The 25407-nt window shown below is 44.8% G+C and overlaps 1 protein-coding gene, 1 long non-coding RNA gene and 1 other non-coding gene across 6 annotated transcripts in view; all 3 read right to left on the reverse strand.

Annotated features, from left to right (window-relative positions):
• The window catches only part of LOC125093848 (uncharacterized), a 42721-nt gene that overhangs the window by 15941 nt on the left and 1373 nt on the right, over positions 1–25407 (reverse strand). Inside the window, exon 3 of one of the 4 annotated variants that reach the window (XR_007125352.1) lies at positions 10558–10607. The exons of the other annotated variants lie outside the window; for them this stretch is intronic. This is a non-coding gene — a long non-coding RNA (uncharacterized LOC125093848). The remainder of the gene's footprint in view (positions 1–10557; positions 10608–25407) is intronic. 4 annotated transcript variants of the gene reach the window in all.
• On the reverse strand, positions 7454–24551 carry LOC125093846 (60S ribosomal protein L10-like). The gene is made up of 2 exons (XM_047719554.1): positions 24539–24551; positions 7454–7817 (listed from the first exon to the last, which is right to left on the reverse strand). Exon 2 carries the CDS (start codon positions 7802–7804, stop codon positions 7502–7504), a length of 303 nt encoding a protein of 100 aa, XP_047575510.1. The 5' UTR covers positions 7805–7817; positions 24539–24551; the 3' UTR covers positions 7454–7501.
• On the reverse strand, positions 7865–7998 carry LOC125094613 (small nucleolar RNA SNORA70). Its single transcript, XR_007125622.1, has one exon. It is a non-coding gene; the product is annotated as a small nucleolar RNA SNORA70 (small nucleolar RNA).

The following is a 25407-nucleotide window of genomic DNA, read 5'->3' on the forward strand; positions in this document are numbered from 1 at the left end:
GAACTGCACAATGGGAATCATTATTTCCATTTACAGAAGAGGAAATGGAGTCTCAGAGATGCCGGCAGGTTGTTCAAAACCACCCATCACGGGGTGCCTGGGTGGCTCAGTGGGTTAAAGCCTCTGCCTTTGGCTCAGGTCATGATCCCAGGCTCCTGTGATCAAGCCCCGCATGGGGCTCTCTGCTCAGCTGGGAGCCTGCCACCCCCTCTCTCTCTCTGCCTGTCCCTCTGCCTACTTGTGATCTCTGTCGAATAAATAAATAAAATCTTTAAAAAAAAAAAAAGCACCCAGCTGACTATGAAGGCGGCCGGTCCCAGTCACTGCTCCGGCCTGGCTCGCCAACTTTCTCATTTTCTCCTGTACGTTTGACTGCGCAGCCAGCCTCCTATAACATTGGCTTATAAATGCTGATAAAGCATTTATAAGATGTAATTCCAATTACTTTATACACTACAACATAATATATAATATTTTAGATTTTATGTCGATGTCATGGCTGACATAGAGATGTTTTCTCTTGTAGTTACTGCTTTTAGGAAAGAATCTCATGAATATTTCCTTAAGCTATGACGCTATGTTACTATGATCTATGCTCTATCATTTTATTCATAAATTTATTATTTTAGCTAATCCATGCTCCGTATGGAAATGTAGGAAATGGGAAGCAAATAGATGAGCCACAGTCACATGACCAAAGGCAAATACTGTTAGCACTTTTCTTTCTTTCCAAGTTTTCTTTTCTTCTCTTTTAAAAGATTTTATTCATACACTTGAGAGAGAGACAGAGAGAGCACAAGCAGGCAGAGAGGCAGAGGGAGAGGGAGAAGCAGACTCCCATGGGGACACTGAGCTGGGAGCCCAACTCGGGGCCGATCCCAGGACCTGGAGATCATGACCTGAGCCAAAGGCAGACGCCCAACCATCTGAGCCACCTAGGCGCCCCTCTCTCCAAGTTTTCATGTGTGGTTTTTTTTTTTCTAGTCATACTCATAGCAAATACAGAAAAGCAATCTTGCATTATCTATTAAAATATGCAAATAAATCAACATAAACAAAAACATGTATACTAAGAATGGGAGATGTTTAATTCACCATAGACAAAAACAGGATATCAGTGTTCAATAAAAGAATAGTTATAGGGAGCCTGGGTGGCTCAGTCTGTTGAGCGTCTACCTTTGGGTTAGGTCATGATCCCACAGTCCTGGGATGGAGTCCCACATCAGGCTCCCTCCTCCACGGGAGCCTGTTTCTCCCTCTACCTCTGCCTGCCTCTCTCTCTGTCTCTTATGAATAAATAAATAATATCTAAAAAAAGAATAGTTTCGTAATTTGTTTCCTCCTCTGCAGAGCCAACATGATGCTAGTACTTCATTGCATTGTTTTAAGAATTAAATTAGATAATGTATGGAAAGCGCAGAGTATATAAAGAACAGATCACTGCTCAAAGAGCATGTTAGTTTTCCCTCCGCTTATCTCCTCAACCCTGAATTCTCTAATTCAGCCATTTCCAGCTCAGGTCAAAGTTCTCTAACCTGGTCCCACAATTCCAGAATTTCCATTTTTAGGCTTCATTGAGATGAGGTTATTCTGTGAACCCAAGAGCTACCAAGGAAACTTAGCTACCACTAGCTCTGTGTCCCGTTTCTTACAAAAATGAGCTCCGCTGCATTGGTTTGCAGTTCTTCGGTACGCCTCCCTGATGGACCTCACGGCCTCTGCAGCCACAAGTCACCAGCTCTGGGAAATCAGAGCTTCACCCTCGGCCTGTCCCTTTCTGTTTTGATGGCTGCTTTGCCAGAGTTTTCATTCACTTCTTCTCCCTTGGGAGAGCAAGCAATTGTCTTTTTAAGCCTGTATTTAGTTTTCTTGTCCACTTTCGGTATCTCACAAAATCAGGCCTAAAAATAAAACTCCCAGCAAATAAAATAGTGTTGGTACAATAAGTATTTTTTGAATGAGATTCTTTTTTTTTTTTTTTTAAGATTTTTTAATTTATTTATTTGACAGAGAGAGATCACAAGTAGACGGAGAGGAAGGCAGAGAGAGAGAGAGGGAAGCAGGCTCCCTGCTGAGCAGAGAGCCCGATGCGGGACTCGATCCCAGGACCCTGAGATCATGACCTGAGCCGAAGGCAGCGGCTTAACCCACTGAGCCACCCAGGCGCCCATCTTTTTTCTTTTTTTTTAAAGGTACTCTCTACACTCAATGTGGAGCTTGAACTCATGACCCCTCGATCAGCCAGGAGCCTCAAGATTATTTCTTTTCATTGTCCAAAGAAGCATGCTAAAAATATACTATTAGAGTTTATTAAAGGCACACTTAAAAAAAGGGGGGGATTAAATAAAATTGGACTAATAATTTTAAAGATTTTACTTATTTATTTGACAGAGATCACAAGTAGGCAGAGAGGTGGCAGAGAGAGAGGGGGAAGCAGGCTCCCTGCTGAGCAGAGACCTATGCTGGCCTAGATCCCAGGACCCCGGGGTTAATCACCTGAGCCAAAGGCAGAGGCTTTCACCCACTGAGCCACCCAGGTGCCCCTGGACTGATAATTTTAAACCATTTGGTTCCAATATTTTTCTTATGCCCCTTCGTTTGCTAAAAGGGATCTTATTGAGTAAACAATATTCTAAACATGGATACAGTAAAAAATATCCTAGTCATTGTGTTTGTTTACATTTGTTGTGCATTTCTAGCCACTTGTTACAAAGTTTCTGGACTCGAATACAAATGCTGATATAATTTTGGAGAACAATTTTATCCAATCATCTTCTACCCACTAGAACATTCTAGAGAAAAAAAAAAAAGACCATGAAGGGGTCCAGAATATGCCACTGTGGCATAAAAATTATTTTAGCAGAAGGCATGTGACTTCCTGAAATCTTTTAATTATCGGTTTAAAAGCAGAGCCTCCCAAAAGAACTCAAACCCAGGGGCACCTGGGTGGCTCAGTGGGTTGAGCCTCTGCTTTTGGCTCAGGTCATGATCCCAGGGTCTTGTGATCGAGCCCCACATCGGGCTCTCTGCTCAGCAGGGAGCCTGCTTTCCTCCTATCTCTCTCTGCCTGCCTCTCTGTCTACTTGTGAGCTCTCTCTGTCAAATAAATAAATAAAATCTTTAAAAAAAAAAAAAGAAAGAACTCAAACCCAAAATTGTCACAGAACAATGAGGTTAGATTGAGTCTCATCACCAGAGACATTGAGAAGTAGTCAACACACCAAAACAGACATTGTCACAAAACTACCGTCTCTCCCGTCTGTACTCATGAATCTTCCCAAAAACTCCTTTGTTCTCCCACAAATGCCCTCTTTGCTCCTCCCCTTCCCTTATTGGGAAGTCTTTTGTTTTCCAATAAGTGCCCTTCCTCCATTTGGATGGTGTAGGACAAACCTCAAATTCTAACTGCCCCTTTGATGCACATTTTCTGTGAAGTTCTGTACATACATTAATAAAAACACATGATTAATTTTGGGGTTTTTTTTTTCTTGCCCATCTGTCTTTTGTCAGTTTGGCTCAAAGGCTCCCAACAACTGAATCTAAGAGAGTAGAAGAAAAGTTTTTTTTTCTCCCCGACAACCTTATGATCTAGCATTTCCAATATTTCTTTGCAAATGCTGAATTTTAAAACTTCCTGTGTGCCCTACCATAAGGGAAAGCGTGATGTATGGATTCATTAGTAGGACTATATATGGAAGGTGCAGCAAGGTAATTAATGTCCTGTATGTCCCTGGGCACCTGCCCACCCTGGAATTTGGAAATCAGATTGGCATCAGACAGAGCAGCAATAACTCAAGTCACCCCAAAGAGACTTCCAAAGGATTCCATAAGATAAAGCTGGACCATAGCCATACTGAATATGTAAATATACCTATAGACTCAGAAGAAAGTGAATAGGGTTGTTGATCAACCCTGAAAGGATTAAAAGAAAGGAGCACAGGGAACAACTTTGGGGGGCAATTCCAGCATTATCCAGAGTCCTGAAAGTCACTCATTTTTTTTTTGTTCCAACAGAGAAGGCACTTAATAAGTGGAAGAAGAAAGGAGTGAGTTTCCTCCTCGTTCCCAGAGGAGGTCCTGGAATCCTCCTCTGGGGGGAGGTTCCTACATGCAACCTCCGGATTGTAATATGGATTCCCCCTAAAAAGTGTTGGCAAGGAATCTCTTCCTACTGACAGTTTGTATTTCTTCTTAGATATCAACAAAGGAGCAAACTTGACGGTGATGCAAGGTTCAGTGGGCAGAAGCCGGTTTCTCAGCATTTCAAGCAATTTGTGGACCAGTAATGAAAACCAGGCTCTGGGGGCACTTAGGTGTGAGGAAGCAGCCAGCAGCCCAAAAGACAACACCTCTCAGCCGTCCACCCACAGCACTTGCTGGGTAAGCAGTTTCCCTTGGTCTCCTCAGCTCTCCATCCTTTCATTCAACAATATTAACTAAATGTCCACAAGGGCCAAACACTGAACTGTGTGTAGGCCCATGAAACAGACAAAACAGGTTCTCTGCCTTCTGAAGACTGAGCCCTCCCGAGGTCTGCTTCACTGGGTGTACAGCTCAGCAAACAGGCCCATGTAACACTGGGGTGGGGGGGATCTGTGGGAGAGGGATAGAGGAGCGCCAGATGCAGTGGGCGGGGGAGGGGTCTTCTAAATTGAAACCCGAAGGAGGAGCAGGAGCCAATTTTGTGGATGGGAAGTGGTCCAGGTGGTGGGTAAGCAGAGGCAGACTTCTGGAGGTAAGAACATTTAGGAACGGTTAGCTATTTAGTCTAGAAGCCAGAGATTAGGAGAGGCACTGGGGAAGAGCAGAGGACTGTGGGGTTGGGGAGGGACGAAGCCAATTTTGAAGTCTGAGGGGCTGTAATAAATAAGATATTCTGAATTTTATCCTCAGGGCAATTGGGGCAAGGGGTAGGTACTGAGGTGTGTTAGCCCAGAGAGAAACCAGATGAAGTCTTCTTAAAAATTTCACCGGCCACAGCAAGAAGAAAGGAGGAGGCAGGAGGAAGACAGAAAGCAGGGAGTCTCTTTAACAACTTAGGCAGCTGGCATAATAACTTACCTTTAATTCATAATTTCTTCCCCTCTTTTGCTATTCATTTGATTCATAAGATGTTTTCTTTTCTTTTTTTTTTATAAGATGTTTTCAAGGTCATTTCATTTTCTTCTGACTTTTAAAGATAATTTTAACCTAAATATATTTTCATTTGTTGGCAACTATCATTTCGGAGTAAATGCTTCTCTTAATAAGTAAATTTTGAATCTTAGGCAAAATGCATACCCCTCTGTAATTTTTAAGTTTGTTGTTGTTGTTGTTGTTGTTAATCTCTCCATCCAACGTGGGGTTTGAATTCACAACCCCAAGATCAAGAGTGCCATGTTCTACTGACTGAGCCAGCTAGGCACACCCTCCCTCTAGTTTCTTAATGATTTTTTAAATTTTATTTGTATTTTATCTCTAGTCTTACACTGAGATCTCCAAAACTCTGTAAAATTGGGGGAGGAAGTGCCCAGAGGGGCTAATCCCCCAGGAGGGAGGGGAGGGTCTTGGGTAGTACATTTAAATGCCTGATGTCCCCACCTGGAGTTCTTCAGAGATGCAAACAGCCCACTGGAGGAAACAACACCCACAAAATTCTGGGCTTGCACTTTCAGGCTCCCTGGGGGGTCAAGGCCCACCCAAGAAAGCTGGAGGCGGAAGTGTGATGTAAATTTTTTTATTCTCAGAGTGGAAGCCCAAAGGCAGAGCCCCACAGGTATTCTGTTTACCGTTTCAACGGAAATCAGGAATTACAGACCAGAGTCAAGTTAAGTCACCTTTGTACTTCCCTGTGAATTTTCCTATGAATTGTGCCCAGTCTGTTTCCCTGTGCTGATTAGCTGTAAAACTCATTAAAAAAAAAAAAAAAATCCAGCTTGGGCTGGTCAGGACTGCCAGGTTGGGAGAGTATATTCTGCCCAGCAGTAGGCCTGGGGGGAGAGGCCCTCTGGCCAGAGTGGAGAGTGCAGAGAGCAGGCTGGGAAGAAAGGAGTTTGGTTGCGGAGGAGGGAGGCCCCGGGGCTCAGAGTGGAAAGCCCTTAGAAAGTTGCTTCTACTGCCACTTAAGGAGCTCCTGAAGGAGCACGGGCAGTCCTTGAAAGGCAGTGGACAAGCCCTGTGGAAGAGGGTTGTGAGGACCAGATGAGTATAAAGGGTTCTCCACATCGACAGAGCATTAGGTATCAGAAGTTCTGCTGTCTTTAGAACTCGTGGATAATAGTAGCAATAATTACCATTAATTGAGCACAGGAATAGTGCTTAGAAAAGCGAACACTCCATATATGTCAGGCACTGTGTCCGGTTTTTCACACACACGTGAACGCGCGCGAGCACACACACACACACACACATACAAACACACACACACACACACAAGCACACATATACATGATACAAACACATCTCACTCACTGGCTTTTCAAAGAAGTCTGATCAGGTCAGTTCCATTATTTCTATTTTCTGTTGGAGGAAATGATCTCCAAGAGGTTATATAAGCAGCAAAATATAATTTGCAGGTAAGTACTTTGGACATCCTCTGAAGATCCCACTTCCTCTTAAACTTAAGCTACTCTAATAAACCTGGATATTTGAGGCAGTATTTTTATTCTTCTCTAGTGTTATAAACTCTGGAGCCGGACTGGGTTTGAATCCCAAATTCTCTTTGGCCAAATGGTCACAGAATAGGCATAAAAATAGGGCCTGCCCCACAGAATGCGTATGAGGCTGTATTAGCTAATATGCAAAGTCCTGGGCACGGTGCCTAGAACACAGTAAGTGCTCAATAAAAGTTGGCCACTACTAAAGACCTACATTAGATCACAAGTAACAAGGTAAGAGTGGAAGGACTATTACGTACAGCAATGGAAACTGAAAGCTAATAACCTTCACAGCAAAAGGGAAATGTGGAAAACAAACACCCAAGCGCGTAAGTGGAAATGTATTGGATGGGAGAAGAGCATAATAACAACAATATGTTATATACGTAACACAAGTATGTATATAACATATGACCCTCCGGTCCCCAGATAACATCACACACTCATAACCAGATTAGGGTGAAGGAATGGACCTGGGATAATGTCTATGACATTTTTTAAAAAAATCTGTGACATGTAAGACAATTACCAAACTGAAGAATGAGGATGTCATTCACATTTCTTCAATAAAGCTTCATTACAGGTTAGCAAAATTCTTTTGTTGTTGTTGTTGTATTAAGATTTTATTGATTTATTTGGCAGAGAGAGACACAGCGAGAGAGGGAACACAAGCAGGGGGAGTGAGAGGGAGAAGCAGACTTCCCATTGAGCAGGGAGCCCAATGTAGGGCTTGCTCCATGGACCCTGGGACCATGACCTGAGCCACTTAATAACTGAGCCACCCAGGTGCCCCTTCTTTTTTTTTGACAGGAAGTTGGATTTATTGGTGGGCATGAATATGACAGGATGGGATAGTGCCCAGGTTCTCATGAGTGCAGAGCCCTCCATTTGTCCAAAGGGCCACGGTTAGGGATGTATTTGACCCCATTGCCAGCTGGGATAAGTCGCTTTTCAGCCACCATGTCTTCAAATTCATCCGCATTGAACTTAGTAAAGCCCCACTTCTTGGAGATGTGGATCTTCTGGCAGCCAGGGAACTTGAACTTGGCCCTCCGTAGGGCCTCGATCACAGGCTCCTTGTTCTGCAGCTTGGTACGGATGGACATGATGACTTGGCGAATGTGGACCCTGGCTACTGTGCCCGGGGGCTTTCCAAAGGCACCCTGCATACCTGTCTGCAGCCTAAACTGGAGATAGCCATGAGGTCAGACCTCAGCATCCACTGAAAGGGCTGTCTCCAAGGTCCCTTACGGAAACCCATACAATTGACAGGCTGCATAAGCACCGAGGAGGCTACTGTTTGCGGCCATGGCACACCGGGCCCCCATAGACAAAGAGCCACAGTCGGCTTAATTGGCAGCAGATCTTTTTTTTTTTTTTTTTTTTAAATGAAGATTTTATTTAGGGGCGTCAGCGTGGCTCACTAGGTTGGGTGTTGGCCTTGGGCTCCCGGTCATGATCCTGGGGTCCTGGGATTGAGCCCTGCGTCGGGCTGCCAGCTCAGCAGAAAGCCTGCCTCTCCCTCTCCCTCTGCCCTTCTCCCTTCTGTGTTCCCTCTCTCGCTGTCTCTGTCAAATAAATAAACTCTTAAAAAAAAAAAAAACTTAAAAAAAAAAGATTTTATTTCCTTACTTGAGAGAGAGAGAGTACAAGTGGGGAGGAGGGTCAGAAGCAGGCTCCCCACTGAGCAGGGAGCCTAACTTGGGCCTTGATCCCAGGACCTTGATCCCAGGATCATGACCTGAGCCAAAGGCAGCCACTTAACTGTTCCTGAGTTCCCCAGGCACCCCTAGGTTAGCTTAATTCTAATCCTATAGTCTAATAAATCAATTTAGGAAAATGTTGGATTGGGCCTTCCTTAGTCTTGTCAGATATTAATTTTATAAAATTAAAATAAATTTGTTTTTTCCAGGCTTATTGGCATTTGTTTCAAGTGGAATTGGATTTAATGAAAGTAGACTCTATTATTTAATATTAAATACTGAAGTGTGAATAAGTCTTGAGGATAAAAATGTAGACATAATCTTAATTGAGTGAATTAGCTATTACTATTACTATGGATAGCTGCTTTTTAGACAATGTGTATCTAAAACAGAAATTATTTCATAATAAAGGTAAATGTGTATGTAACGCAAACGGACCCTCTATTATTGAGTATGGGCATCGAGAGAATTAAGTTAGGACCATGCTGTGTGCTGAAATGCTGCCCCTTGCTGGGGGGGAACAGGTGCTGTTTGAATGGAAATATTCCTTTTTTTTTCTAAATTAAGCTCCAGGTCCAATGTGGAGCTTGAACTCACGACCCTGACAACGAGTTGCATGCTCTATTGACTAAGCCAGCCAGGTACCTCTGAAGGGAAGTATCCTTGATTTTAAACCAAAAACTAGGCTCTGTGAGGGTGGGTTTCAGGAAGGTTGTCAGGACCTCTCCCTTGCCCTGACTCTTGGCCGGGTCTTGAGGAATCTAGATGACTACCCCTCTCTCCCACTAGACTTGGCTCTGAGAAGGGTCTTGCATTTTCTTCTGCCCCAGCTCCTAGCACCAAGCCCGATAAATGATTGCTGGATGTTGGGAGTAAGGAGGGCCCCATCTGCATCAACAGTCCACGAGCCAGGAATTCAGGACCCCCCATGAACTGCAGGCAGAGGATCTACAAACTTTCCTAATAACCAGTTTACTGGTTGACATCACTCTTAACCTCTGTATGTTTCCCTGTGGCATCTCCTAGCAGATAGCTTTAGTTAGGCTGAGCTGTGTACCTGATTCACAGCCACTGGTCCCCAGCCTTGGAGGGGAAACAGTGCCTCTTAGAGGCCAACATGCCAGTGGCAGCAGTAATGTGTTAGGGACCTGAAAAGATGCACCCTGGGGAATAGATGTAATGGTCCAGGTGATCATCTCCGCTGGGATCGTCTTTAAGCTTAAAGTCTGGAAGGCTTGGGTTGCGTGGGTGGCTCAGTGGGTTAAAGCCTCTGCCTTCGGTTCAGGTCATGATCCCAGGGTCCTGGGATCGGAGCCCCACATTGCGCTCTCTGCTTAACAGGGAGCCTGCTTCTCCCTCTGCCTGCCTCTCTGACTACTTGTGATCTCTGTCTGTCAAATAGATAAATAAAATCTTAAAAAAAAAAACCTTTAAAGTTTGGAAGGCTTATTTTTATTTAAAATTGTCTTTAAAATTTTTTTATTTAAGATTTATTTGAGACAGAGAGAGAGAATGCCTGAGCAGGGGAAGGGGCAGAGAGAGATTCCCCGCTGAGCACAGAGCACAGAGCCCTACACAGGACTTGATCTTTGGACCTGGAGATCATGACTGAGATCATGACCCGAGCCAAAGGCAGATGCTTAACTGACTGAGCCACCCAAGTGCCCCTCCATTAACTGTCTTAATAATGCTACTTACTCCCATTAAAATTTTTTTTAACAGAATCATGTATTCCAAAGGTTGCTAGCCTGTTAATTATGATTCCCTTCAACAGTAACTTGGGACCTAAAGTCTGAATATTTGTGGGCGTCTAAGTGGCTCAGTCAGTTAAGTGTCTGCCTTCTACTCAGGTCATGATCCCAGGGTCCTGGGATCAAATCCCACATCGGGCTCCCTGCTCCGTGGGGAGACAGCTTCTCCCTCTACCTTTCCCCCCTGCTCACGATCTTTCTCTTTCCCACACTCTCAAATGAATAAAATCTTTTTAAAAAAGTCTGAATATTTGTGTCACCACCCTCCAACCCCCCTAATTCATACGCTGAAATCCTAACCCCCAATGTGATACTATAGATGACGCCTTTAAGACGTTATTAGGCCATGAGGGCTCTAAATGGGATGTGTCCTTACAAAGGCAACCCAAGAAAGCACTTTTGTTCCTTCTGCCATGTGAGGACACAGCAAGAAGCCAGCCCTCTGTGAACCAGGAAGTGGGTCCTTACCAGAGAGGAATCTGCTGGCACCTTGACCTTGGACTTCCCAGCCTCCGGGACTGTAAGAAATAAATTGTTTGTTGGTTTTGAGCCACCCAGCCTCTGGCATTCTGTTATAGCCACACAAATGGAGTAAGACACTTGGGTAATAGTAAACCAGCTCTGCTCACCCTTGGCTTCCATTTTATGACAGGCTATAAGCTAGAGTTGGCCAGCTCAGTTTCAAGGCAGCGAGAAAGCTTCTTTTTTTTTTTTAAAGCTTTTATTTGTTTATTTGACAGAGATCACAAGTAGGCAGAGAGGCAGGCAGAGAGAGAGGGAGAGGGAAGCAGGCTCCCCACTGAGCTGAGAGCCCGATGTGGGACTCGATCCCAGGACCCCGAGATCATGACCTGAGCCGAAGGCAGCAGCTTAACCCACTGAGCCACCCAGGCGCCCCCTCGAGAAAGCTTCTTGATCATCCCACCACACACCAGGTACTGTGCCAGGTGCTAAGCACCGAGCTATTACTGAACACTAACAACAGCTTATATAAATGGCAAAGTGTAGTGTCCGTTCTTCTGGAGTTGGAGGACAGCTCCACATGAGAGAGAGAGAGCGCAAACTCCCCTTATCTCCGCGTGTACTGGCAAGAACACTGCTTTGTCACAGACTGGAAACAACTGGGCAACAATGTTACTGGGTGGACTTTGTAACCCACTGGTTAGTATTCCCCCTTCCTGCAAATGATCTACTTCCCCAGGCGCCTGGGTGGATCGGTCGGTTAAGTGTCTGCCTTCGGCTCAGGTCATGATCCCAGGGACCTGGAATTGAGTCCTGCACCCGGCTCCCTGCTCAGAGGAGAGTCTGCTTCTCTCTCTGCCTCTGTGCTCTCTCTCCCGTTCTCTCTCTCGCTCTCAAGTAAATAAAAATCTTAAAAAACAAAAAAAAACAATCTATTACCCCCAAAATGAGAGAGCTTAGCCTGGGGAAGTAAGTAGCAGGGTTAATTTATGGCAGTTGTCAGGAACGGCTGAAACGATTAGACTGGTGTGGGTAAGCAGGAGAAGGCACAGGCTCTGCAGTCAGGAACCTCGGATCAAAGCCTGGCCATTGAGTTTTGTGACCTTCAGCAAGTGACTTTACCTCCCTCCTTCGAGTTTCCTCTCGCAAAAAGGGGATGAGAATAGCGATATTAAGGGGCACCTGGGTGGCTCAGTGGGTTGGGCCTCTGCCTTTGGCTCAGATCACAATATCAGGGTCCTGGGATCGAGCCCTGCATTGGGTTACCTGTTCTGCAGGAAGCCTACTTCCCCCTCTCCCACTCCTCCTGCTTGTGTTCCCTCTCCTGCTGTCTCTGCCAAATAAATAAAATCTTTTAAAAAAAAAAGTATATAAAAAAAAGAGTTAACGGAGACAATATACACAGTGCTTAGCACAAGAACTTGTTGGTAGTAAGTGCTGGTGTTAGGAGGTAAGACCAACTATACTACCCTCAGGTAAAACCGAAGCTCAGTGAGTCTTCACAAGATACACAGAATCTTCTGTCCTCCCACTCCACGTGCACTCTGTAAGCCCAGGTAATGGAGAACACAGGTAATAATGAAACACTGATTAAGGACAGGTCCTACCTGGGCCACAAGAAACACCCGACGCAAGCTGAGCCACTCAGACTTCCAGAGTCTTAATGAGTCAGTTACAAGGAGCGGGGCCCTGAGGTTCTGTTGAGTCTGGGCCAAGGCTGGGGCAGCAGCGAGCTAATGCCACTTGCAAGCTGAACATAACGGCAGCAGAGGGGCCATGAGTCAGCAGAGAAAGCATGGAGGAGGAAAGATGCAAGATAGTGGATCGGACTCATGGAAAAGAAGCCCAGAAAAGAGAATATGAAGCTTGACAGACCTGGACTACAACACACACACACACACACACACACACTACACACACACAGTACCCTTTCAGAGAACTGACTCCCCAGTTCTCATGAGGCTGGGCTGTACTTCTTGAGTATTTCCTTTAAGACTCCTCTATGTCCTGGGGCACCTGGGTGGCTCAGTATCGGCTGCCACTGGCTCAGGTCATGATCCCAGGGTCCTGGGCTCAAGCCCCGCACTGGACTCCCTGCTCCACTGGGAAGCCTGCCTCCCCCTCTCCCACTCCCCCTGCTTGTGTTCCCTCTCTTGCTGGCTCTCTGTCAAATAAACAAATACAATCTTAAAAAAAAAAAAAAAGTTAAAAAAAATCCCCTATGTCCTTACAATAGACCTTTCTTTGACCTGAATTCTTTTTTATTGTTGTTGCTCCTTAAACAGGAGGGGCCGTGGACTGTCCTAGAACTCAACCTTTACAACCTTCCATTGTGCAATTTCAGAAAAAGAGGAACAGCGGGGTCGCTGTGGATGAGGGGAAGGCTGAACCAGAGGGAGGATGTGGAGACGCAAGTGTAAGTGACGGAATACTGGCACCCGCAGAGCTCAAATTTCCTTAGTGAACTTTCACTCAAATATGCAAGCAAGAGGCAAGCTACTGAATAAGCAGAGGTCTGGCGTTTGTACCTCGAGGGGGCTGTTATTCTTTTTCTTTCTTTCTTTTTTTTTTAAAGATTTATTTATTGGGGTGCATGGGGTCGCTCAGTTAGTTAAATGCCCAACTCTGGTTTTGGTGAGGTCACAATCTCAGGGTCCGTGAGATCGAGCCCCATGGGGGGCTCTGTGCTGGGCACAGAGTTGGCTTAGGATTCTCTCTCCCCCTCTGCCTCTCCTTTCCTCTCCAGACCTCTCCCCACACCCCCCACACACTCTTGTTCTCTTTCTATCTAAAACAAATAAAGAGTAAGGTGCCCCTTACTCTTTGGGGGAGAGATGGTACACTCTAGTAAGGGGGAGATGGTATACTCTAGTAAGAGTATTTGACAGGGGCACCTGGGTGACTCAGTGGGTTAAAGCCTCTGCCTTTGGCTCAGGTCATGATCCCAGGGTCCTGGGATAGAGCCCAGCATCGGGCTCTCTGCTCAACAAGGAGACTGCTTCCTCCTCTCTCTGCCTGCTTTCTGCCTACTTGTGATCTCCGTCTGTCAAATAAATAAATAAAATCTTTAAAAAAAAAAAAAGGAGTATTTGACAACGAGAAGTATTTGGGAAGACCACAGACATATCCCTCTATGTTCCAGAACCTGGAATATCCAGGTTATAAGGACTCTCAAAAAGAGTTGGGTGCAAAGAGAAGGAAGAAATGTTGTTCCTAAACTTGGGAAGACTGTTGGATCTTTCCCCAAGACAAACTCTTGTATTAAGGGTAAGATTTGTTTCCAGAATCTTATCATTGTTCTTTTCTCAATGTGTCCTTCCTAAGTTACTGTTGCCACAGGACACGCATCCTGCCTACTCTGAAACCCACTCAAGTCTACCCTTCCTGAATATTAGCTACTGGTCCTCCCTGTAATTAAAATGTTTATTCTTGCAAAGCACGACTCTAATTTAGCACTTAAGATATATGATAGGAAAAAAGATGGATTAATTTATGCTAATATATGAAGGACTGTTTAGTCTAATAGATGATGTACTCTACCCACTGATATTTGCATTTTTTTTTTCTAGAGAGAGAGGAGAAAGAGTGGGAGGAGGGGCAGAGGAAGAAGCAGACTCCCTGCAGAGCAGAGAGCCTGATGTGAGACTCGATCTCAGGACTCTGGGATCATGACCCAAGCTGAAGACAGATGCTTAACGGACTGACCCACCCAGGTGTCCCCAACATTTGCACTTTATTATATTTTATTTTTTTGACATTTGCACTTTAAAATATTTTTTCTTAAGATTTTGTTTATTGGGCACCTGGGTGGCTCAGTGGGTTAAGCCGCTGCCTTCAGCTCAGGTCATGATCTCAGGGTCCTGGGATCGAGTCCCGCGTCGGGCTCTCTGCTCAGCAGGGAGCCTGCTTCCCTCTCTCTCTCTCTCTCTCTCTGCCTGCCTCTCTGCCTACTTGTGATCTCTCTCTGTCAAATAAATGAGTAAAATCTTAAAAAAAAAAAAGATTTTGTTTATTTATTTGACAGAGAGAGACATCACAAGTAGGCAGAGAGGCAGGCAGAGAGAGAGGGGGAAGTAGGCTCCCTGCCGAGCAGAGAGCCTGATGCGGGGCTCGATCCCAGGACCCTGAGATCATGACCTGAGCTGAAGGCAGAGGCTTAACCTGCTAAGCCTCCCTGGCACCCCGATATTTTTTGATCCAAAAGGCCAAGTCCTTCATAGCATAATTTTGTGCATCGAAATCATCCTACTGGGCAGGTATTTTTTGATCCAGAGGTCTTTCCAGGGCCTCACATGGTCTTCCCCTGGTCTTCCCCTACTAGAATATACATTGTGTAAAGGCAGACATTGTTGTCTGTCTCTAATCACTGTTGAATCTTTAAAGCTGGACTTGGACTGAATAAATGGTGATATCAGGATTCAAATCCAAGTCTGTCTGGCTTTACAGTATAATGTTCATTCTACTATATAAAATGGTCTTTTTCTTATAATGTATCTTGTCACCTACCTTGTCTTAAGAGGAAAAGAAAAGAGAAATAAAGGAAAGGAATAAGAGAGATGGCATCAAAATAGATGAAATGAAATACAGGCTCAGACAGTAGCTGCAATATGGGGCCTGCTGGGCTGCTTCTTCCAAGCAAATCGATAGTTTTCTCAGGGCTCCAGATGTTTCTCTTCCAAAACGGTTTCTATTTATTATCTTTCCTAAGTTTCTTATTATTTGTGATTTTTAAAAAATTTTTTATTTTATTTTTTAGATTTTTATTTTTTTAAAGACTTTATTTAATTATTTGACAGAGAAAGCAAGCATAAGCAGGGGGAGTGGGAGGGGCAGAAGCAGCCTCCCCACTGAGCAGAGAGCTCGATGCGGCACTCCATCCCAGGAACCCTGGGATCATGACCTGAGTGAGCCGCCCAGGCGCCCTATTGTGATTTTTTTAAAAAAAGCATGCTTATTAAAAAAATAATTATCCAGTGGAAATTATGGAACAGTTGAAAGAAAACATTACATAGGATCTTCCTACCAAAATACCACCACTCTGAATTCACACCTTGCTACATTTTCTTCTAGGCGTCTTCCTATGCTTATATTTTTATTATTTTTAGAAGATTTTTATTTATTTATCTGAAAGAGAGGGAGAGAAAGAATCTGGAGCAGACTCTTGCTTGAGCTTGGAACTCTACTCAGGGCTTGATCTCAGGACCCTGAGATCATGGCCTGAGCCAAAATGAAGAATCAGTTGCTTAACCCACTGAGCCACCTAGGTGTCTCCCTATCTTATATTTTAAACTTAGTTATGATCATTCAGTATATATAATTTAATCCTGATTTATTTTTTTCTACCATCACTTTTTTTGTTCTGTACTGATATTATTCCCTGATGTTCAGTGTAAAATCCTCAGTTAAATGAAGTGAGACTTTGCTGCTCATTGGTATTAAATTTTCATAATCTTACATACTGATTCTGTGACAAGGGAATTTTAAAATTCCAAGTCTTATCATTGGCAGAGGGGGAAAAGTTTCCCTCTCTCTGTTAAATATTTTAAGAGCTGCAAGGAATCAATAAAACATACAGTTGTGTTTATTTATAAGACTGAACAAACGCCATTATTCTCGAACCATTTTCCCCTCCCAGGGCTTCCCAAATTATCATCACTGGGGGAATGAAGAGCCATTGCCCCAGAGAAGAACAAATGTTTTAGACTCTAAGAAGGTGATCAGCACAAATAATCTGAATCGAGTTCTTATTTAATATACACGTAATGCTGTCCTAGTAAATGGTCCTAGGACCAACCACTCTACAGTCGTGTAGATTAATACAGCACAGAGGTAGTTTTAGTTGTATAGCTGAAGGGATGCCAGAAATACAGAATTTCCGAATCAGTAAAAGGTAACTAAGGTGTAGGGACAATTTATTACCTGTTCTATTCATCACCTGTGTGACTACAAATGATTAAAAACCAAACAAATTAATAAAAACTTGTCCCCACAAGTTGGGGAGGGGTATTTTTTTTTAAAGACTTTATTTATTTGACAGAGAGAGATCACAAGTAGGCAGAGAGGCAGGCAGAGAGAGAGAGAGAGAGAGAGACGGAGAAGCAGGCTTCCGGCGGAGCAGAGAGCCTGATGCGGGGCTCGATCCCAGGACCCTGAGATCATGACCTGAGCCCAAGGCAGAGGCTTAACCCACTGAGCCACCCAGGCACCACTAGGGGAGGGGTACTTTTAAGTACCAGCTAAGCTACTGGCTTCTTGGGGGATGTTTTACAAGCATTATTTAATCCTTACAATGATGCTCCTGGGTTGGCAAGTTGCTTACTCCGTGTTTTTTCTTCTTTCTTTACTGTAAGAATCTTTTATTCTCTGGCCCTTCACCTTTGCCCTTCTTCCTGGAATGAGGATGCCATGCTGAGATGAAGCCATCTTGTCACCACAAAGACCAAAGGCTCAAGCCAGGGATGGCCGAGCAGAAAGCGTCCGGCTTAGACTGCAGATGACTTCTCGGAGCTACTCTGTGCCAGCGCTGCTCTTCCTTCCTCTTAACTTGTCTAAGACACTCCTGAGTTTCCCGTTGTCGCACACAGCCATCCCAACTGGCACAGCCAACTGAAGTCACTTCCCCAAGGCGACACTGTCCAGAAGTGGCAAGACAAGAATGAAAACCCAGGTGTGTCTCGGTCTGCAAAAAAACTTGCCTTTCTCGCCTCTGCCATGCTGAACCCCAGGCTTCTCTCTCTGGGAAATAAGAAGGATTTCTAACCTTCCAGGGTGATAGACACACAGGAGGGTACTTAGAGCAGCACCTGTCACCGAGGACGGACACCCAGTATTTGCTGAGTCAGGAGTTCAAGGACCTAAGTACACCTGTTTTCAGTATTTAGCTCTACAGAGCTATTTTAAGTGCTGAGGGAAAAAAAAAAAAACAACCAACAACCAACAACCAACTGTTTCTGTGGGTGTACTACTCTAGCTGCAGAAATTAGTCAGCAGTTTCATTGAGTTTCTCAGCTCTCTTGCCGCTCTGTCCCCCTCCTCTTCTCTGCTTCCTCTCTCCTTCAGAGAAGCCCTTCTCATCTCACCAGTGGGCTCCTGCAAGCCCAGCTCCCTACCCCGGCCCACCCCCCAAAAAGGGGGCCGGGGCATATGGATTCCGCGAGAAAAGCTCTATGAACGAAGCGGCTCATTCTGCTAGGGAAGAGAGGAGTAAGCCCACGGGAGGGGCCATCCTTTCCAGACGGGCAGGGAAAAATCAAAAACAGGGAGCTGAGCAGCAGTCCAGAGGAGCAGATGCCAAAAGCTCTAGGCAGGGGAGCTAAAGCTGCAGGAAGGTACTGATTCCTCGCCAGACTTGCAAGGACACAGCAGGGCTTGGAATCACTCATTTCCATTGCAAGCAAATGTGCTAAATGTGTACTTTGGACTGGTTTGAAAAGGTCTGAATTGTGAACTTTTTATTTAAAAACAAAGATCTTGAGACGTACTATACCGTGACATAAGTACCAAATACCAGGAGAGTCATTTTTTTCTGACCCAGATACTAGAACCAGACCTAGATAGCCGGGCCCTCACAGGAAGGAGACTGGCTGTGGCAAGGACCTATTGGGACCTTGGACTCTGAGCTACTTAGGAGTTGCTATTCACATACCTGGGAGAGAGGGAGCGGTTTTGGGACCTGGGTCTGGGGCGCTTGGGTGAGGCAGGGTGTGGTCCTGCGCTGGAAAACCACATGCGTATGGGAGAACTGGAGGTGGGGAGGGGACAGTGGGGAGAACAAGCCACAGCCCTTCTAACTCTTCATATTACCTACAGCTAGTGTGCTGTTCATGAGATCCCAGCGAGGCAGCGTCAGGGAATGGTCAGGCCAAAGAGGAGACTTTTCTTTGCCTCTCTGTGCTCCTGATCTTCTAATCGCCCATTTCTCTGCAATGGACACCTGAGCCCCTGGCAGAGAATTGGATCCTCACCCAACTCTCCCTTCTTTTCTCAAATCGTCTGCCTATGTCAGTTCTGGGCTCTTCAGCCCATATCTGCAAGTGACTGAGCCCACCTCCAATTATGTGTGTTGTATTCAACAACCACAGGCCATTGGCACCTTATGGTCAACTTCACTGAAGGGCTGGAAATGGGGAGAGAACAGACTTTGGAGGTGTGGGCTGGCTTTTTAGAAGTTCTGGTCCAGGTCAGCTAACCATCCTGCTGGCCTGGAGGCCCAGTCTACCTTCACAGACTGTTTTCCAATCTGAAGAGTCACCCTACAGAGTCCCCTGGCATCCTGTCCCCACACATGTACTCACTTGGGCCGCAGACTCAGGCAAATGAATTAGGTCAGCTGCAACTTGCTCGGGGATCCTGGATTGCTGGGAGGTGGCAGTGACTCCACAATAAACCATCTGAAGCTTCCCTGGGATCTTGGCATCAGCTAGTATCGTGAACTTCAAAGGATTTGGTCTCGCTATGGACTGTGGCAGTAAAAACCCCATCCTAGCTGTTCTAGACCTGACTGTTCGGCTAGCCAGAGGCTTGGGGGGAGATGGTGGGTGTGGCAGGGAAGTGACTGCAACTTCTCCAGGGTGGGCAAGAGCACCGGGACTTGGATCCGATAAATCCGTCCCCCAATAAATAGTTTAATAAAAAGTTCTTTTGGAACTGAAAATGGGATTTCCCAACGTAGATGTCTCCTAAGTAAGCAATTCTGTTTATGGTATTTTCTCAAAAATGGAAAATACACCTGGACTGCAGTTTTGTTTTGTTGGTTTTTTTTTTTAAGGTTAAGATACAGCTTTGCTTGTCGACAGAAACACAATGCAAAGTGAAATTGCTTTTATTACATAATGCAACATGATCTTTGAACCTTTTGCAGAGCAACAGAACTGAGGCTAGCAATAGGCTAGTAGCACTGCTGGAAAAATATTTTTCCAAAAAAAGTGGCCAGCAGTCAAGTCCATTAGGGCATAGTGAGCATCTATTGTTTTTCCTATCCTCATAAAATTTCCCCTGGCACGGTATTCTAGAATTCCTTTGAAGAAAGTCCCTGTTCCTGCTCTTATGCTTTCTGCTTTGAGATGAACTGAGGACCCACTGCTGGCTTTGGAGGTGGGCACATGAATCAAGGTCAATCAGTGTATCTTACACACTGGGCTACACGACTTGACCCAACACATGGGCACATGACTCAGCCAGATGCCACGAGTCATGAGAGAGCTTAGGAGTCTTCCCTGATAAACCTGGACCTGGGAGATTATAGGACTGACAGCGGTCTTGCCCCTGTGTGGAGCCAGAGAAAAAAACTGATAAAAGAGCAGAGCCCAGGGGCGCCTGGGTGGCTCAGTGGGTTAGGCCTCTGCCTTCAGCTCAGGTCATGATCTCAGGGTCCTGGGATCGAGTCCCGCATCGGGCTCTCTGCTCGGCAGGGAGCCTGCTTCCTCCTCTCTCTTTCTCTGCCTACATCTCTGCCTACTTGTGATCTCTCTCTGTCAAATAAATGAATAAAATCTTTAAAAAAAGAAAAAAAAAGAGCAGAGCCCAGAAATCGAGAAAGCCCAGATCCTGAGAATATTGTCTTGATGCCCCAGATTAAACCATATCTAAACTAACAGTCTTTCGGGGCGCCTGGGTGGCTCAGTGGGTTAAGCCGCTGCCTTCGGCTCAGGTCATGATCTCAGGGTCCTGGGATCGAGTCCCGCATCGGGCTCTCTGCTCAGCGGGGGGCCTGCTTCCCTCTCTCTCTCTCTCTCTCTCTCTCTCTCTCTGCCTGCCTCTCTGTCTACTTGTGATCTCTCTCTGTCAAATAAACAAATAAAATCTTTAAAAAAAAATAAACTAACAGTCTTTCTAGTGACATCAGTCAATACAGTTTCAGTTAAGCACAATTGCAGAGTAATATCTTTATATGTTCAGTTTTTAAGAAAATGATAGCGTACACCAAAGACGATCTGGGATCTGGCTCTCTTATCTTTACTGAGTTCTCACTATGTTTCAGGTATTAAAGTATTTTTTCTGAAAGATTTATGTATTTTAGGGGCACCTGTGCGGCTCAGCAGTTAAGGGTCTGCCTTCAGCTCAGGTCATGATCCCAGGGTCCTGGGATTGAGCTCTGCATCAGGCCCCCCCGCTCAGCAGGAAGTCTGCTTCTCCCTCTCCCACTCTCCCTGCTTTTATTCTGTTTCTCACTGTGTCTCTCTCTGCAAAAAATAAATAAAATCTTAAAAAAAAAAAAGATTTACGTATTTTGGAGAGAAAGAGTACACACAGGTGAGTGCGTGCAGGGGCGGGGTGGGGGTGAGCAGAGGAAGTGGGAGAGAGGAACTTTAGCAGATCTCAAGTCAGGGCTCAATCTCATGACCCCGAGATCACTACCTGAGCTGAAACCAAGAGCTGGCTGCTCCACTGAGGGCGCCACCCAGGGGCCCCTCGGGTATTAAGTATTAAGCACGTTAAAGATATTCTCTAATAAAATCCTAACAACCACCTTTACTTCCTTTCTAAACAGGCAGAGCAGGAATCTGAACCCTAGACTCCAGAGCACAGGAAGCTGCTTGACTATTGTGAGTCCATGCCTTGGCCACATTTCTCCTCTCCTAAGGGACATGGCTGCCCAAAATTTGAGCCTCTCAATCTTTTTGTTCAAATGAAATAGGCAATGTAAACAAATGAAATCGATAGAGTGGAACAGGATGGGGGCCCAGAACCTTCTTTCTTGCATCCTCCTGTCCTAACGAATTCTTAGGACTTTGAAAAAATATTTTGAGGGGCGCCTGGGTGGTTCAGTCCGTTAAGCATCGGCCTTCAGGTTATGACCCCGGAGTCCTGGGACTGAGCCCCCCCACCCCCCATCAGTCTCCCTGCCGAGCAGGAAGTCTGCTTCTCCCTCTGCCCCTCCCCCTGGTCACTCTCTCTCTCTCTCTCTGTCTCATAAATAAATACAATTTTTAAAAAAATAAAAAAAAGGGGCGCCTGGGTGGCTCAGTGGGTTAAGCCGCTGCCTTCAGCCCAGGTCATGATCTCAGGGTCCTGGGATCGAGTCCCGCATCGGGCTCTCTGCTCAGTAGGGAGCCTGCTTCCCTCTCTCTCTCTCTCTTTCTCTGCCTGCCTCTGTCTACTTGTGATCTCTCTCTGTCAAATAAACAAATAAAATCTTTAAAAAAAAAATAAAAAAAATATTTTGAAAAGCACTTCTTGGGACCCAATAAGGATGAAAGATGTACACACAGGGAACAATCTCCAAAATATATTAAATGGGAAAAAGGTGTAAAACAGCATATACAATGTGCTACATTAATTTATGTTATTTTTAAAAAGAGAAAGACAGAGGGATATTTGAATATCTAGAAAGATAAACAAGAACTGTTTTCACTGATTGCCTGTGTAGCCAAGGAATACAGTAGGGCAACTTTTTACTATATGCCCTACTGTGCTTTTTATTTTAACCATGTGAATGTATCACCTGTCTTAGGAAAAGGAGGAGGAAGGGAAGGAGAAGGAGGAAGAGGAGAAGGAGAACAGGGAGGAGAAGAAAACCATTTATTAGTGTGAATCTCCAAGCAAGGTAAGCTGGCCACTGGGAGGTCAAGATGGTTCTCCCAGTGGACTGAGATCTAGTCCTAAAAATATAAATTCTTTCTCCCACAGAACATTTACTTTCACATATGACTAAACATGAGCTATTAAGATAGTGATTAAAGGCCAATAAAATACTCATCAAGTAAAAAAATGAGCACGTTAATAACATTTTCTGGGGACCCCGGTGCAGACTCTGCTGAGGGAGTCCGACTGCCACACAATGCTGAGCAACGCTGCAGAATTTCTGCTCCGAGGCACACAGGCTGAAAGCAGGAATTCCCTCGCCTCGGGAATTCATTCACCCAGAGTTACCAAGTGCTCAGTACATGTCAGATACTGTGCTAAGCACTGAGGATAAAGCATTTCACGAAAGGACTAAAATCACTGCCCGTATGGACTTACATCTTGCTAGCAATAAGGATAGAGACAATAAACAAGATAAAGATGTAAAATCATACTGTACTCCATTAGTGCTACAGTGAATATTTTTTTCACGTTTTATGAAACCTGAAAGTGGGATGTATCTTTCAGTAGATGCATGTGGCAGCTGGCAGGGCTTAATTTTTTTCTTTCTCTGAGGGGCACTTAATGGTGTCTTAGATCTGATGAAATACAGGAAAATACTACAGATGGGAGAATACCGTCCCAGACTGACAAGTGCTACAGAGAAAAATAAGCAGAGCAGAGGGAGAAAGAGTATGAGGAAACTGCAAGTTACAACAGTTGGGAGAGACCTGGGTAACATTTGAGCAGAATTAAACAGGTGAAGGAGCGAGCCATTCATTCCTCTGTCTGGGTGGAACAGCATCTCCAATATGGGAAAAGAACAAGGGGGGAGGGGAGAGTAAGTTTCAGAAACACAACGGGCTAGTGTGGCGGGAGTGGAGGGAATGTAGCAGGAGGAGAGGTCAGGGGATAGGAGGGGGCCAGATTACACAGGGACTTGATCATTGCCTTTAGTGTACAAGAGGCTGGGTAGCATTGTAGCGAAGAACGCAGGCTTTGGAGCCAGATCTTGGATTTATGCCCTACATTTGCCACTTCCTAGCTATATGACATCAGGCAAATTACTCTCTTCCTGTTTCACCATCTGTAAAATGGGGCTACTGTCACTACCTACCTCATGAAGTTGCTGTGAGGATTAAGTAAAATATTTTATGTAAAACACTTTGGATAGACAGAGCCTGGTAAATAAGGCGTACCACCTATGTGTTTAATATTGTTATTATTGATTGGTTATGAATTTTGACAGCTGTCTCATCCTTAGTAATTTATTTTTCTCTCTGTTGTTTGGTTAATGGCTAGTTATGCATAATTGTATCAACAATGCTTTGGGGGGCCCTTGGCTGGTATGCAACTCTTGATCTCTGGGTCATGAGTTCGAGCCCAACATTGTGCGCAGTTGGCTTAAAAAAAAGCAAAACAAAACAAAGTTTTTGGACACTGCTTCTGCAGTAGTCTCTGAACACCTGTGTATGGTGTATTTCAAATACAAATTATCATTTCATCTTTCTAAGCAGGTATAGACAATACTCCACCACACCACCATCCCCCCAACCAAAAAACAATCTTGTGCAATTATGTTTCATTGCTTAGTTGAGTTTGCCACAAGAAAGTTAGGATGGGGAAAGGGGGCCACTGAAGAGACACTGAAGTAGGGGGATTGTAAGGAAGCAATTTAAATCATGAATTTTGCACCAGTTAATTTTTGTTGTTGCTTTGTTATCAGGTTTGGTTTAAAGAAAAACCACTTTTATTCACCCAAGTTAAAATTTTTGATTATGTGTATTTGATTTTATTTTTTAAGATTTATTTATTTGACAGAGAGAGAGAGAGAGAGCATAAGTAGGCAGAGTGACAGGCAAGGGGGAGGGAGAAGCAGGCTCTCCACTGTGCAGGGAGCCCGTTGTGGGGCTTGATCCCTGAACCGAAGGCAGCCGTTTAACCAACTGAGCCACCCAGGCGCCCCTGATTATGTGTATTTTAACGATTTGTTGCACTCTTATCCTGAATATTTAGATTTATGGAAGTCTGAAGTATAAGTCAGGTAGTCACAATTTTTTCATGTTTTCTCTTCCTTTATTGAAGAAACAGTCCTTGAACATCTACCACATTAAAGAAATTATACTGGGTGATTAAAGGGCGCAGACAGGAACAAGACAAGGTCCCTGACTTTTCTCTATGAAATTGGTGGAAGTACATTCATATGTAACTCCCTTCCTCTTAAATAAGAAGTCCATTTCATGGCTGTTCTGCAATCATGATGTCTGTGGTCCTCTTTCAGACACCAAACCAGGGACAAATTAGCCACGGTACCCTCTCTACTTCCTCTTGAGACTGGGAGTGGTGAGCTGCTCCACCCCTTGCCAGACACTAAGACAGAAGCAAGATTCTGAGGCTGGGGGGAGAATGGGGGCTCGACCGTTACCTCCTCTGGACCCACTGTCCATCCCTCCTGCCCATAGTCCTTCCAGCCCAGGGGATGCTGTTAGGAAAGAAAACAGGTCAACTGGAGGGAAAACTCACTGTATGCTGTTACTGACCTACAATACTCACCAGGTTAAAACAAAGCAGGACACTTTGACAAGGTCGGTGCTTAAAAGAATTTAGCTAAAATGTCAAGGCACTGTTTTTTTACTATGAAAGAATACATGCAGTAGATATCCATGGGCTCCACTCCAGATGATGGGGTAGAGTGAGGCACAGGAAGAAGGGGAAGAGAGGCTCCCGAAAGGCTGGGGCTTAGGGACTGAGTGAGGTTCGTTGCATACTTTACTTGGTAATAGCAATGCTGAGCATTTATTGGTCACTTTTTTAAGGCTGCAACAAAATGCACCCATGGAAAATGTCTGAAGCAAATGACAAGTGTCCAGTTTTAAAGCAGAAGACAATGAATGCTTAGTGCACAGTATTTTGGGCAGTATGATCCCAACCATTCTCCAAGTCACCCAAGCTTAAAACCTTGGCAGTAGGAAAGGAACTTTCACCATAACCTCCACGATATGTGTTATCTACCATTACACCCCACAGAGGCAAAAAGGACCCTCCTCCTCAGCATAATATTCACATATCCACAATGTCTGCTTCATTTATCCATCAGTCTCATCTTTTATGATAGTGCCAACCACACAGAGATACAGAAACGAGTAACATAATCCTGCCCTTAACAGTTTGGCTTCCCAAGCATTTACTGAGTGTTTTGCACGTATTAACCACGGCCAAGTGCTAGCATAGACATATGTATCCGGATTTCGGGGAAAGCTTTCAGATGATGCCAGAGTTAAGTCTTAAGGAACC

This window comes from Lutra lutra, chromosome 2 (assembly GCF_902655055.1).
Source record: "Lutra lutra chromosome 2, mLutLut1.2, whole genome shotgun sequence".
NCBI classification, from domain to species: domain Eukaryota; kingdom Metazoa; phylum Chordata; class Mammalia; order Carnivora; family Mustelidae; genus Lutra; species Lutra lutra.

What these genes read in the sequence shown, in the direction of transcription:
- LOC125093846 (XM_047719554.1), bottom strand. Translation starts at nt 7,804, where the DNA reads ATGCAGGGTGCCTTTGGAAAGCCCCCGGGCACAGTAGCCAGGGTCCAC.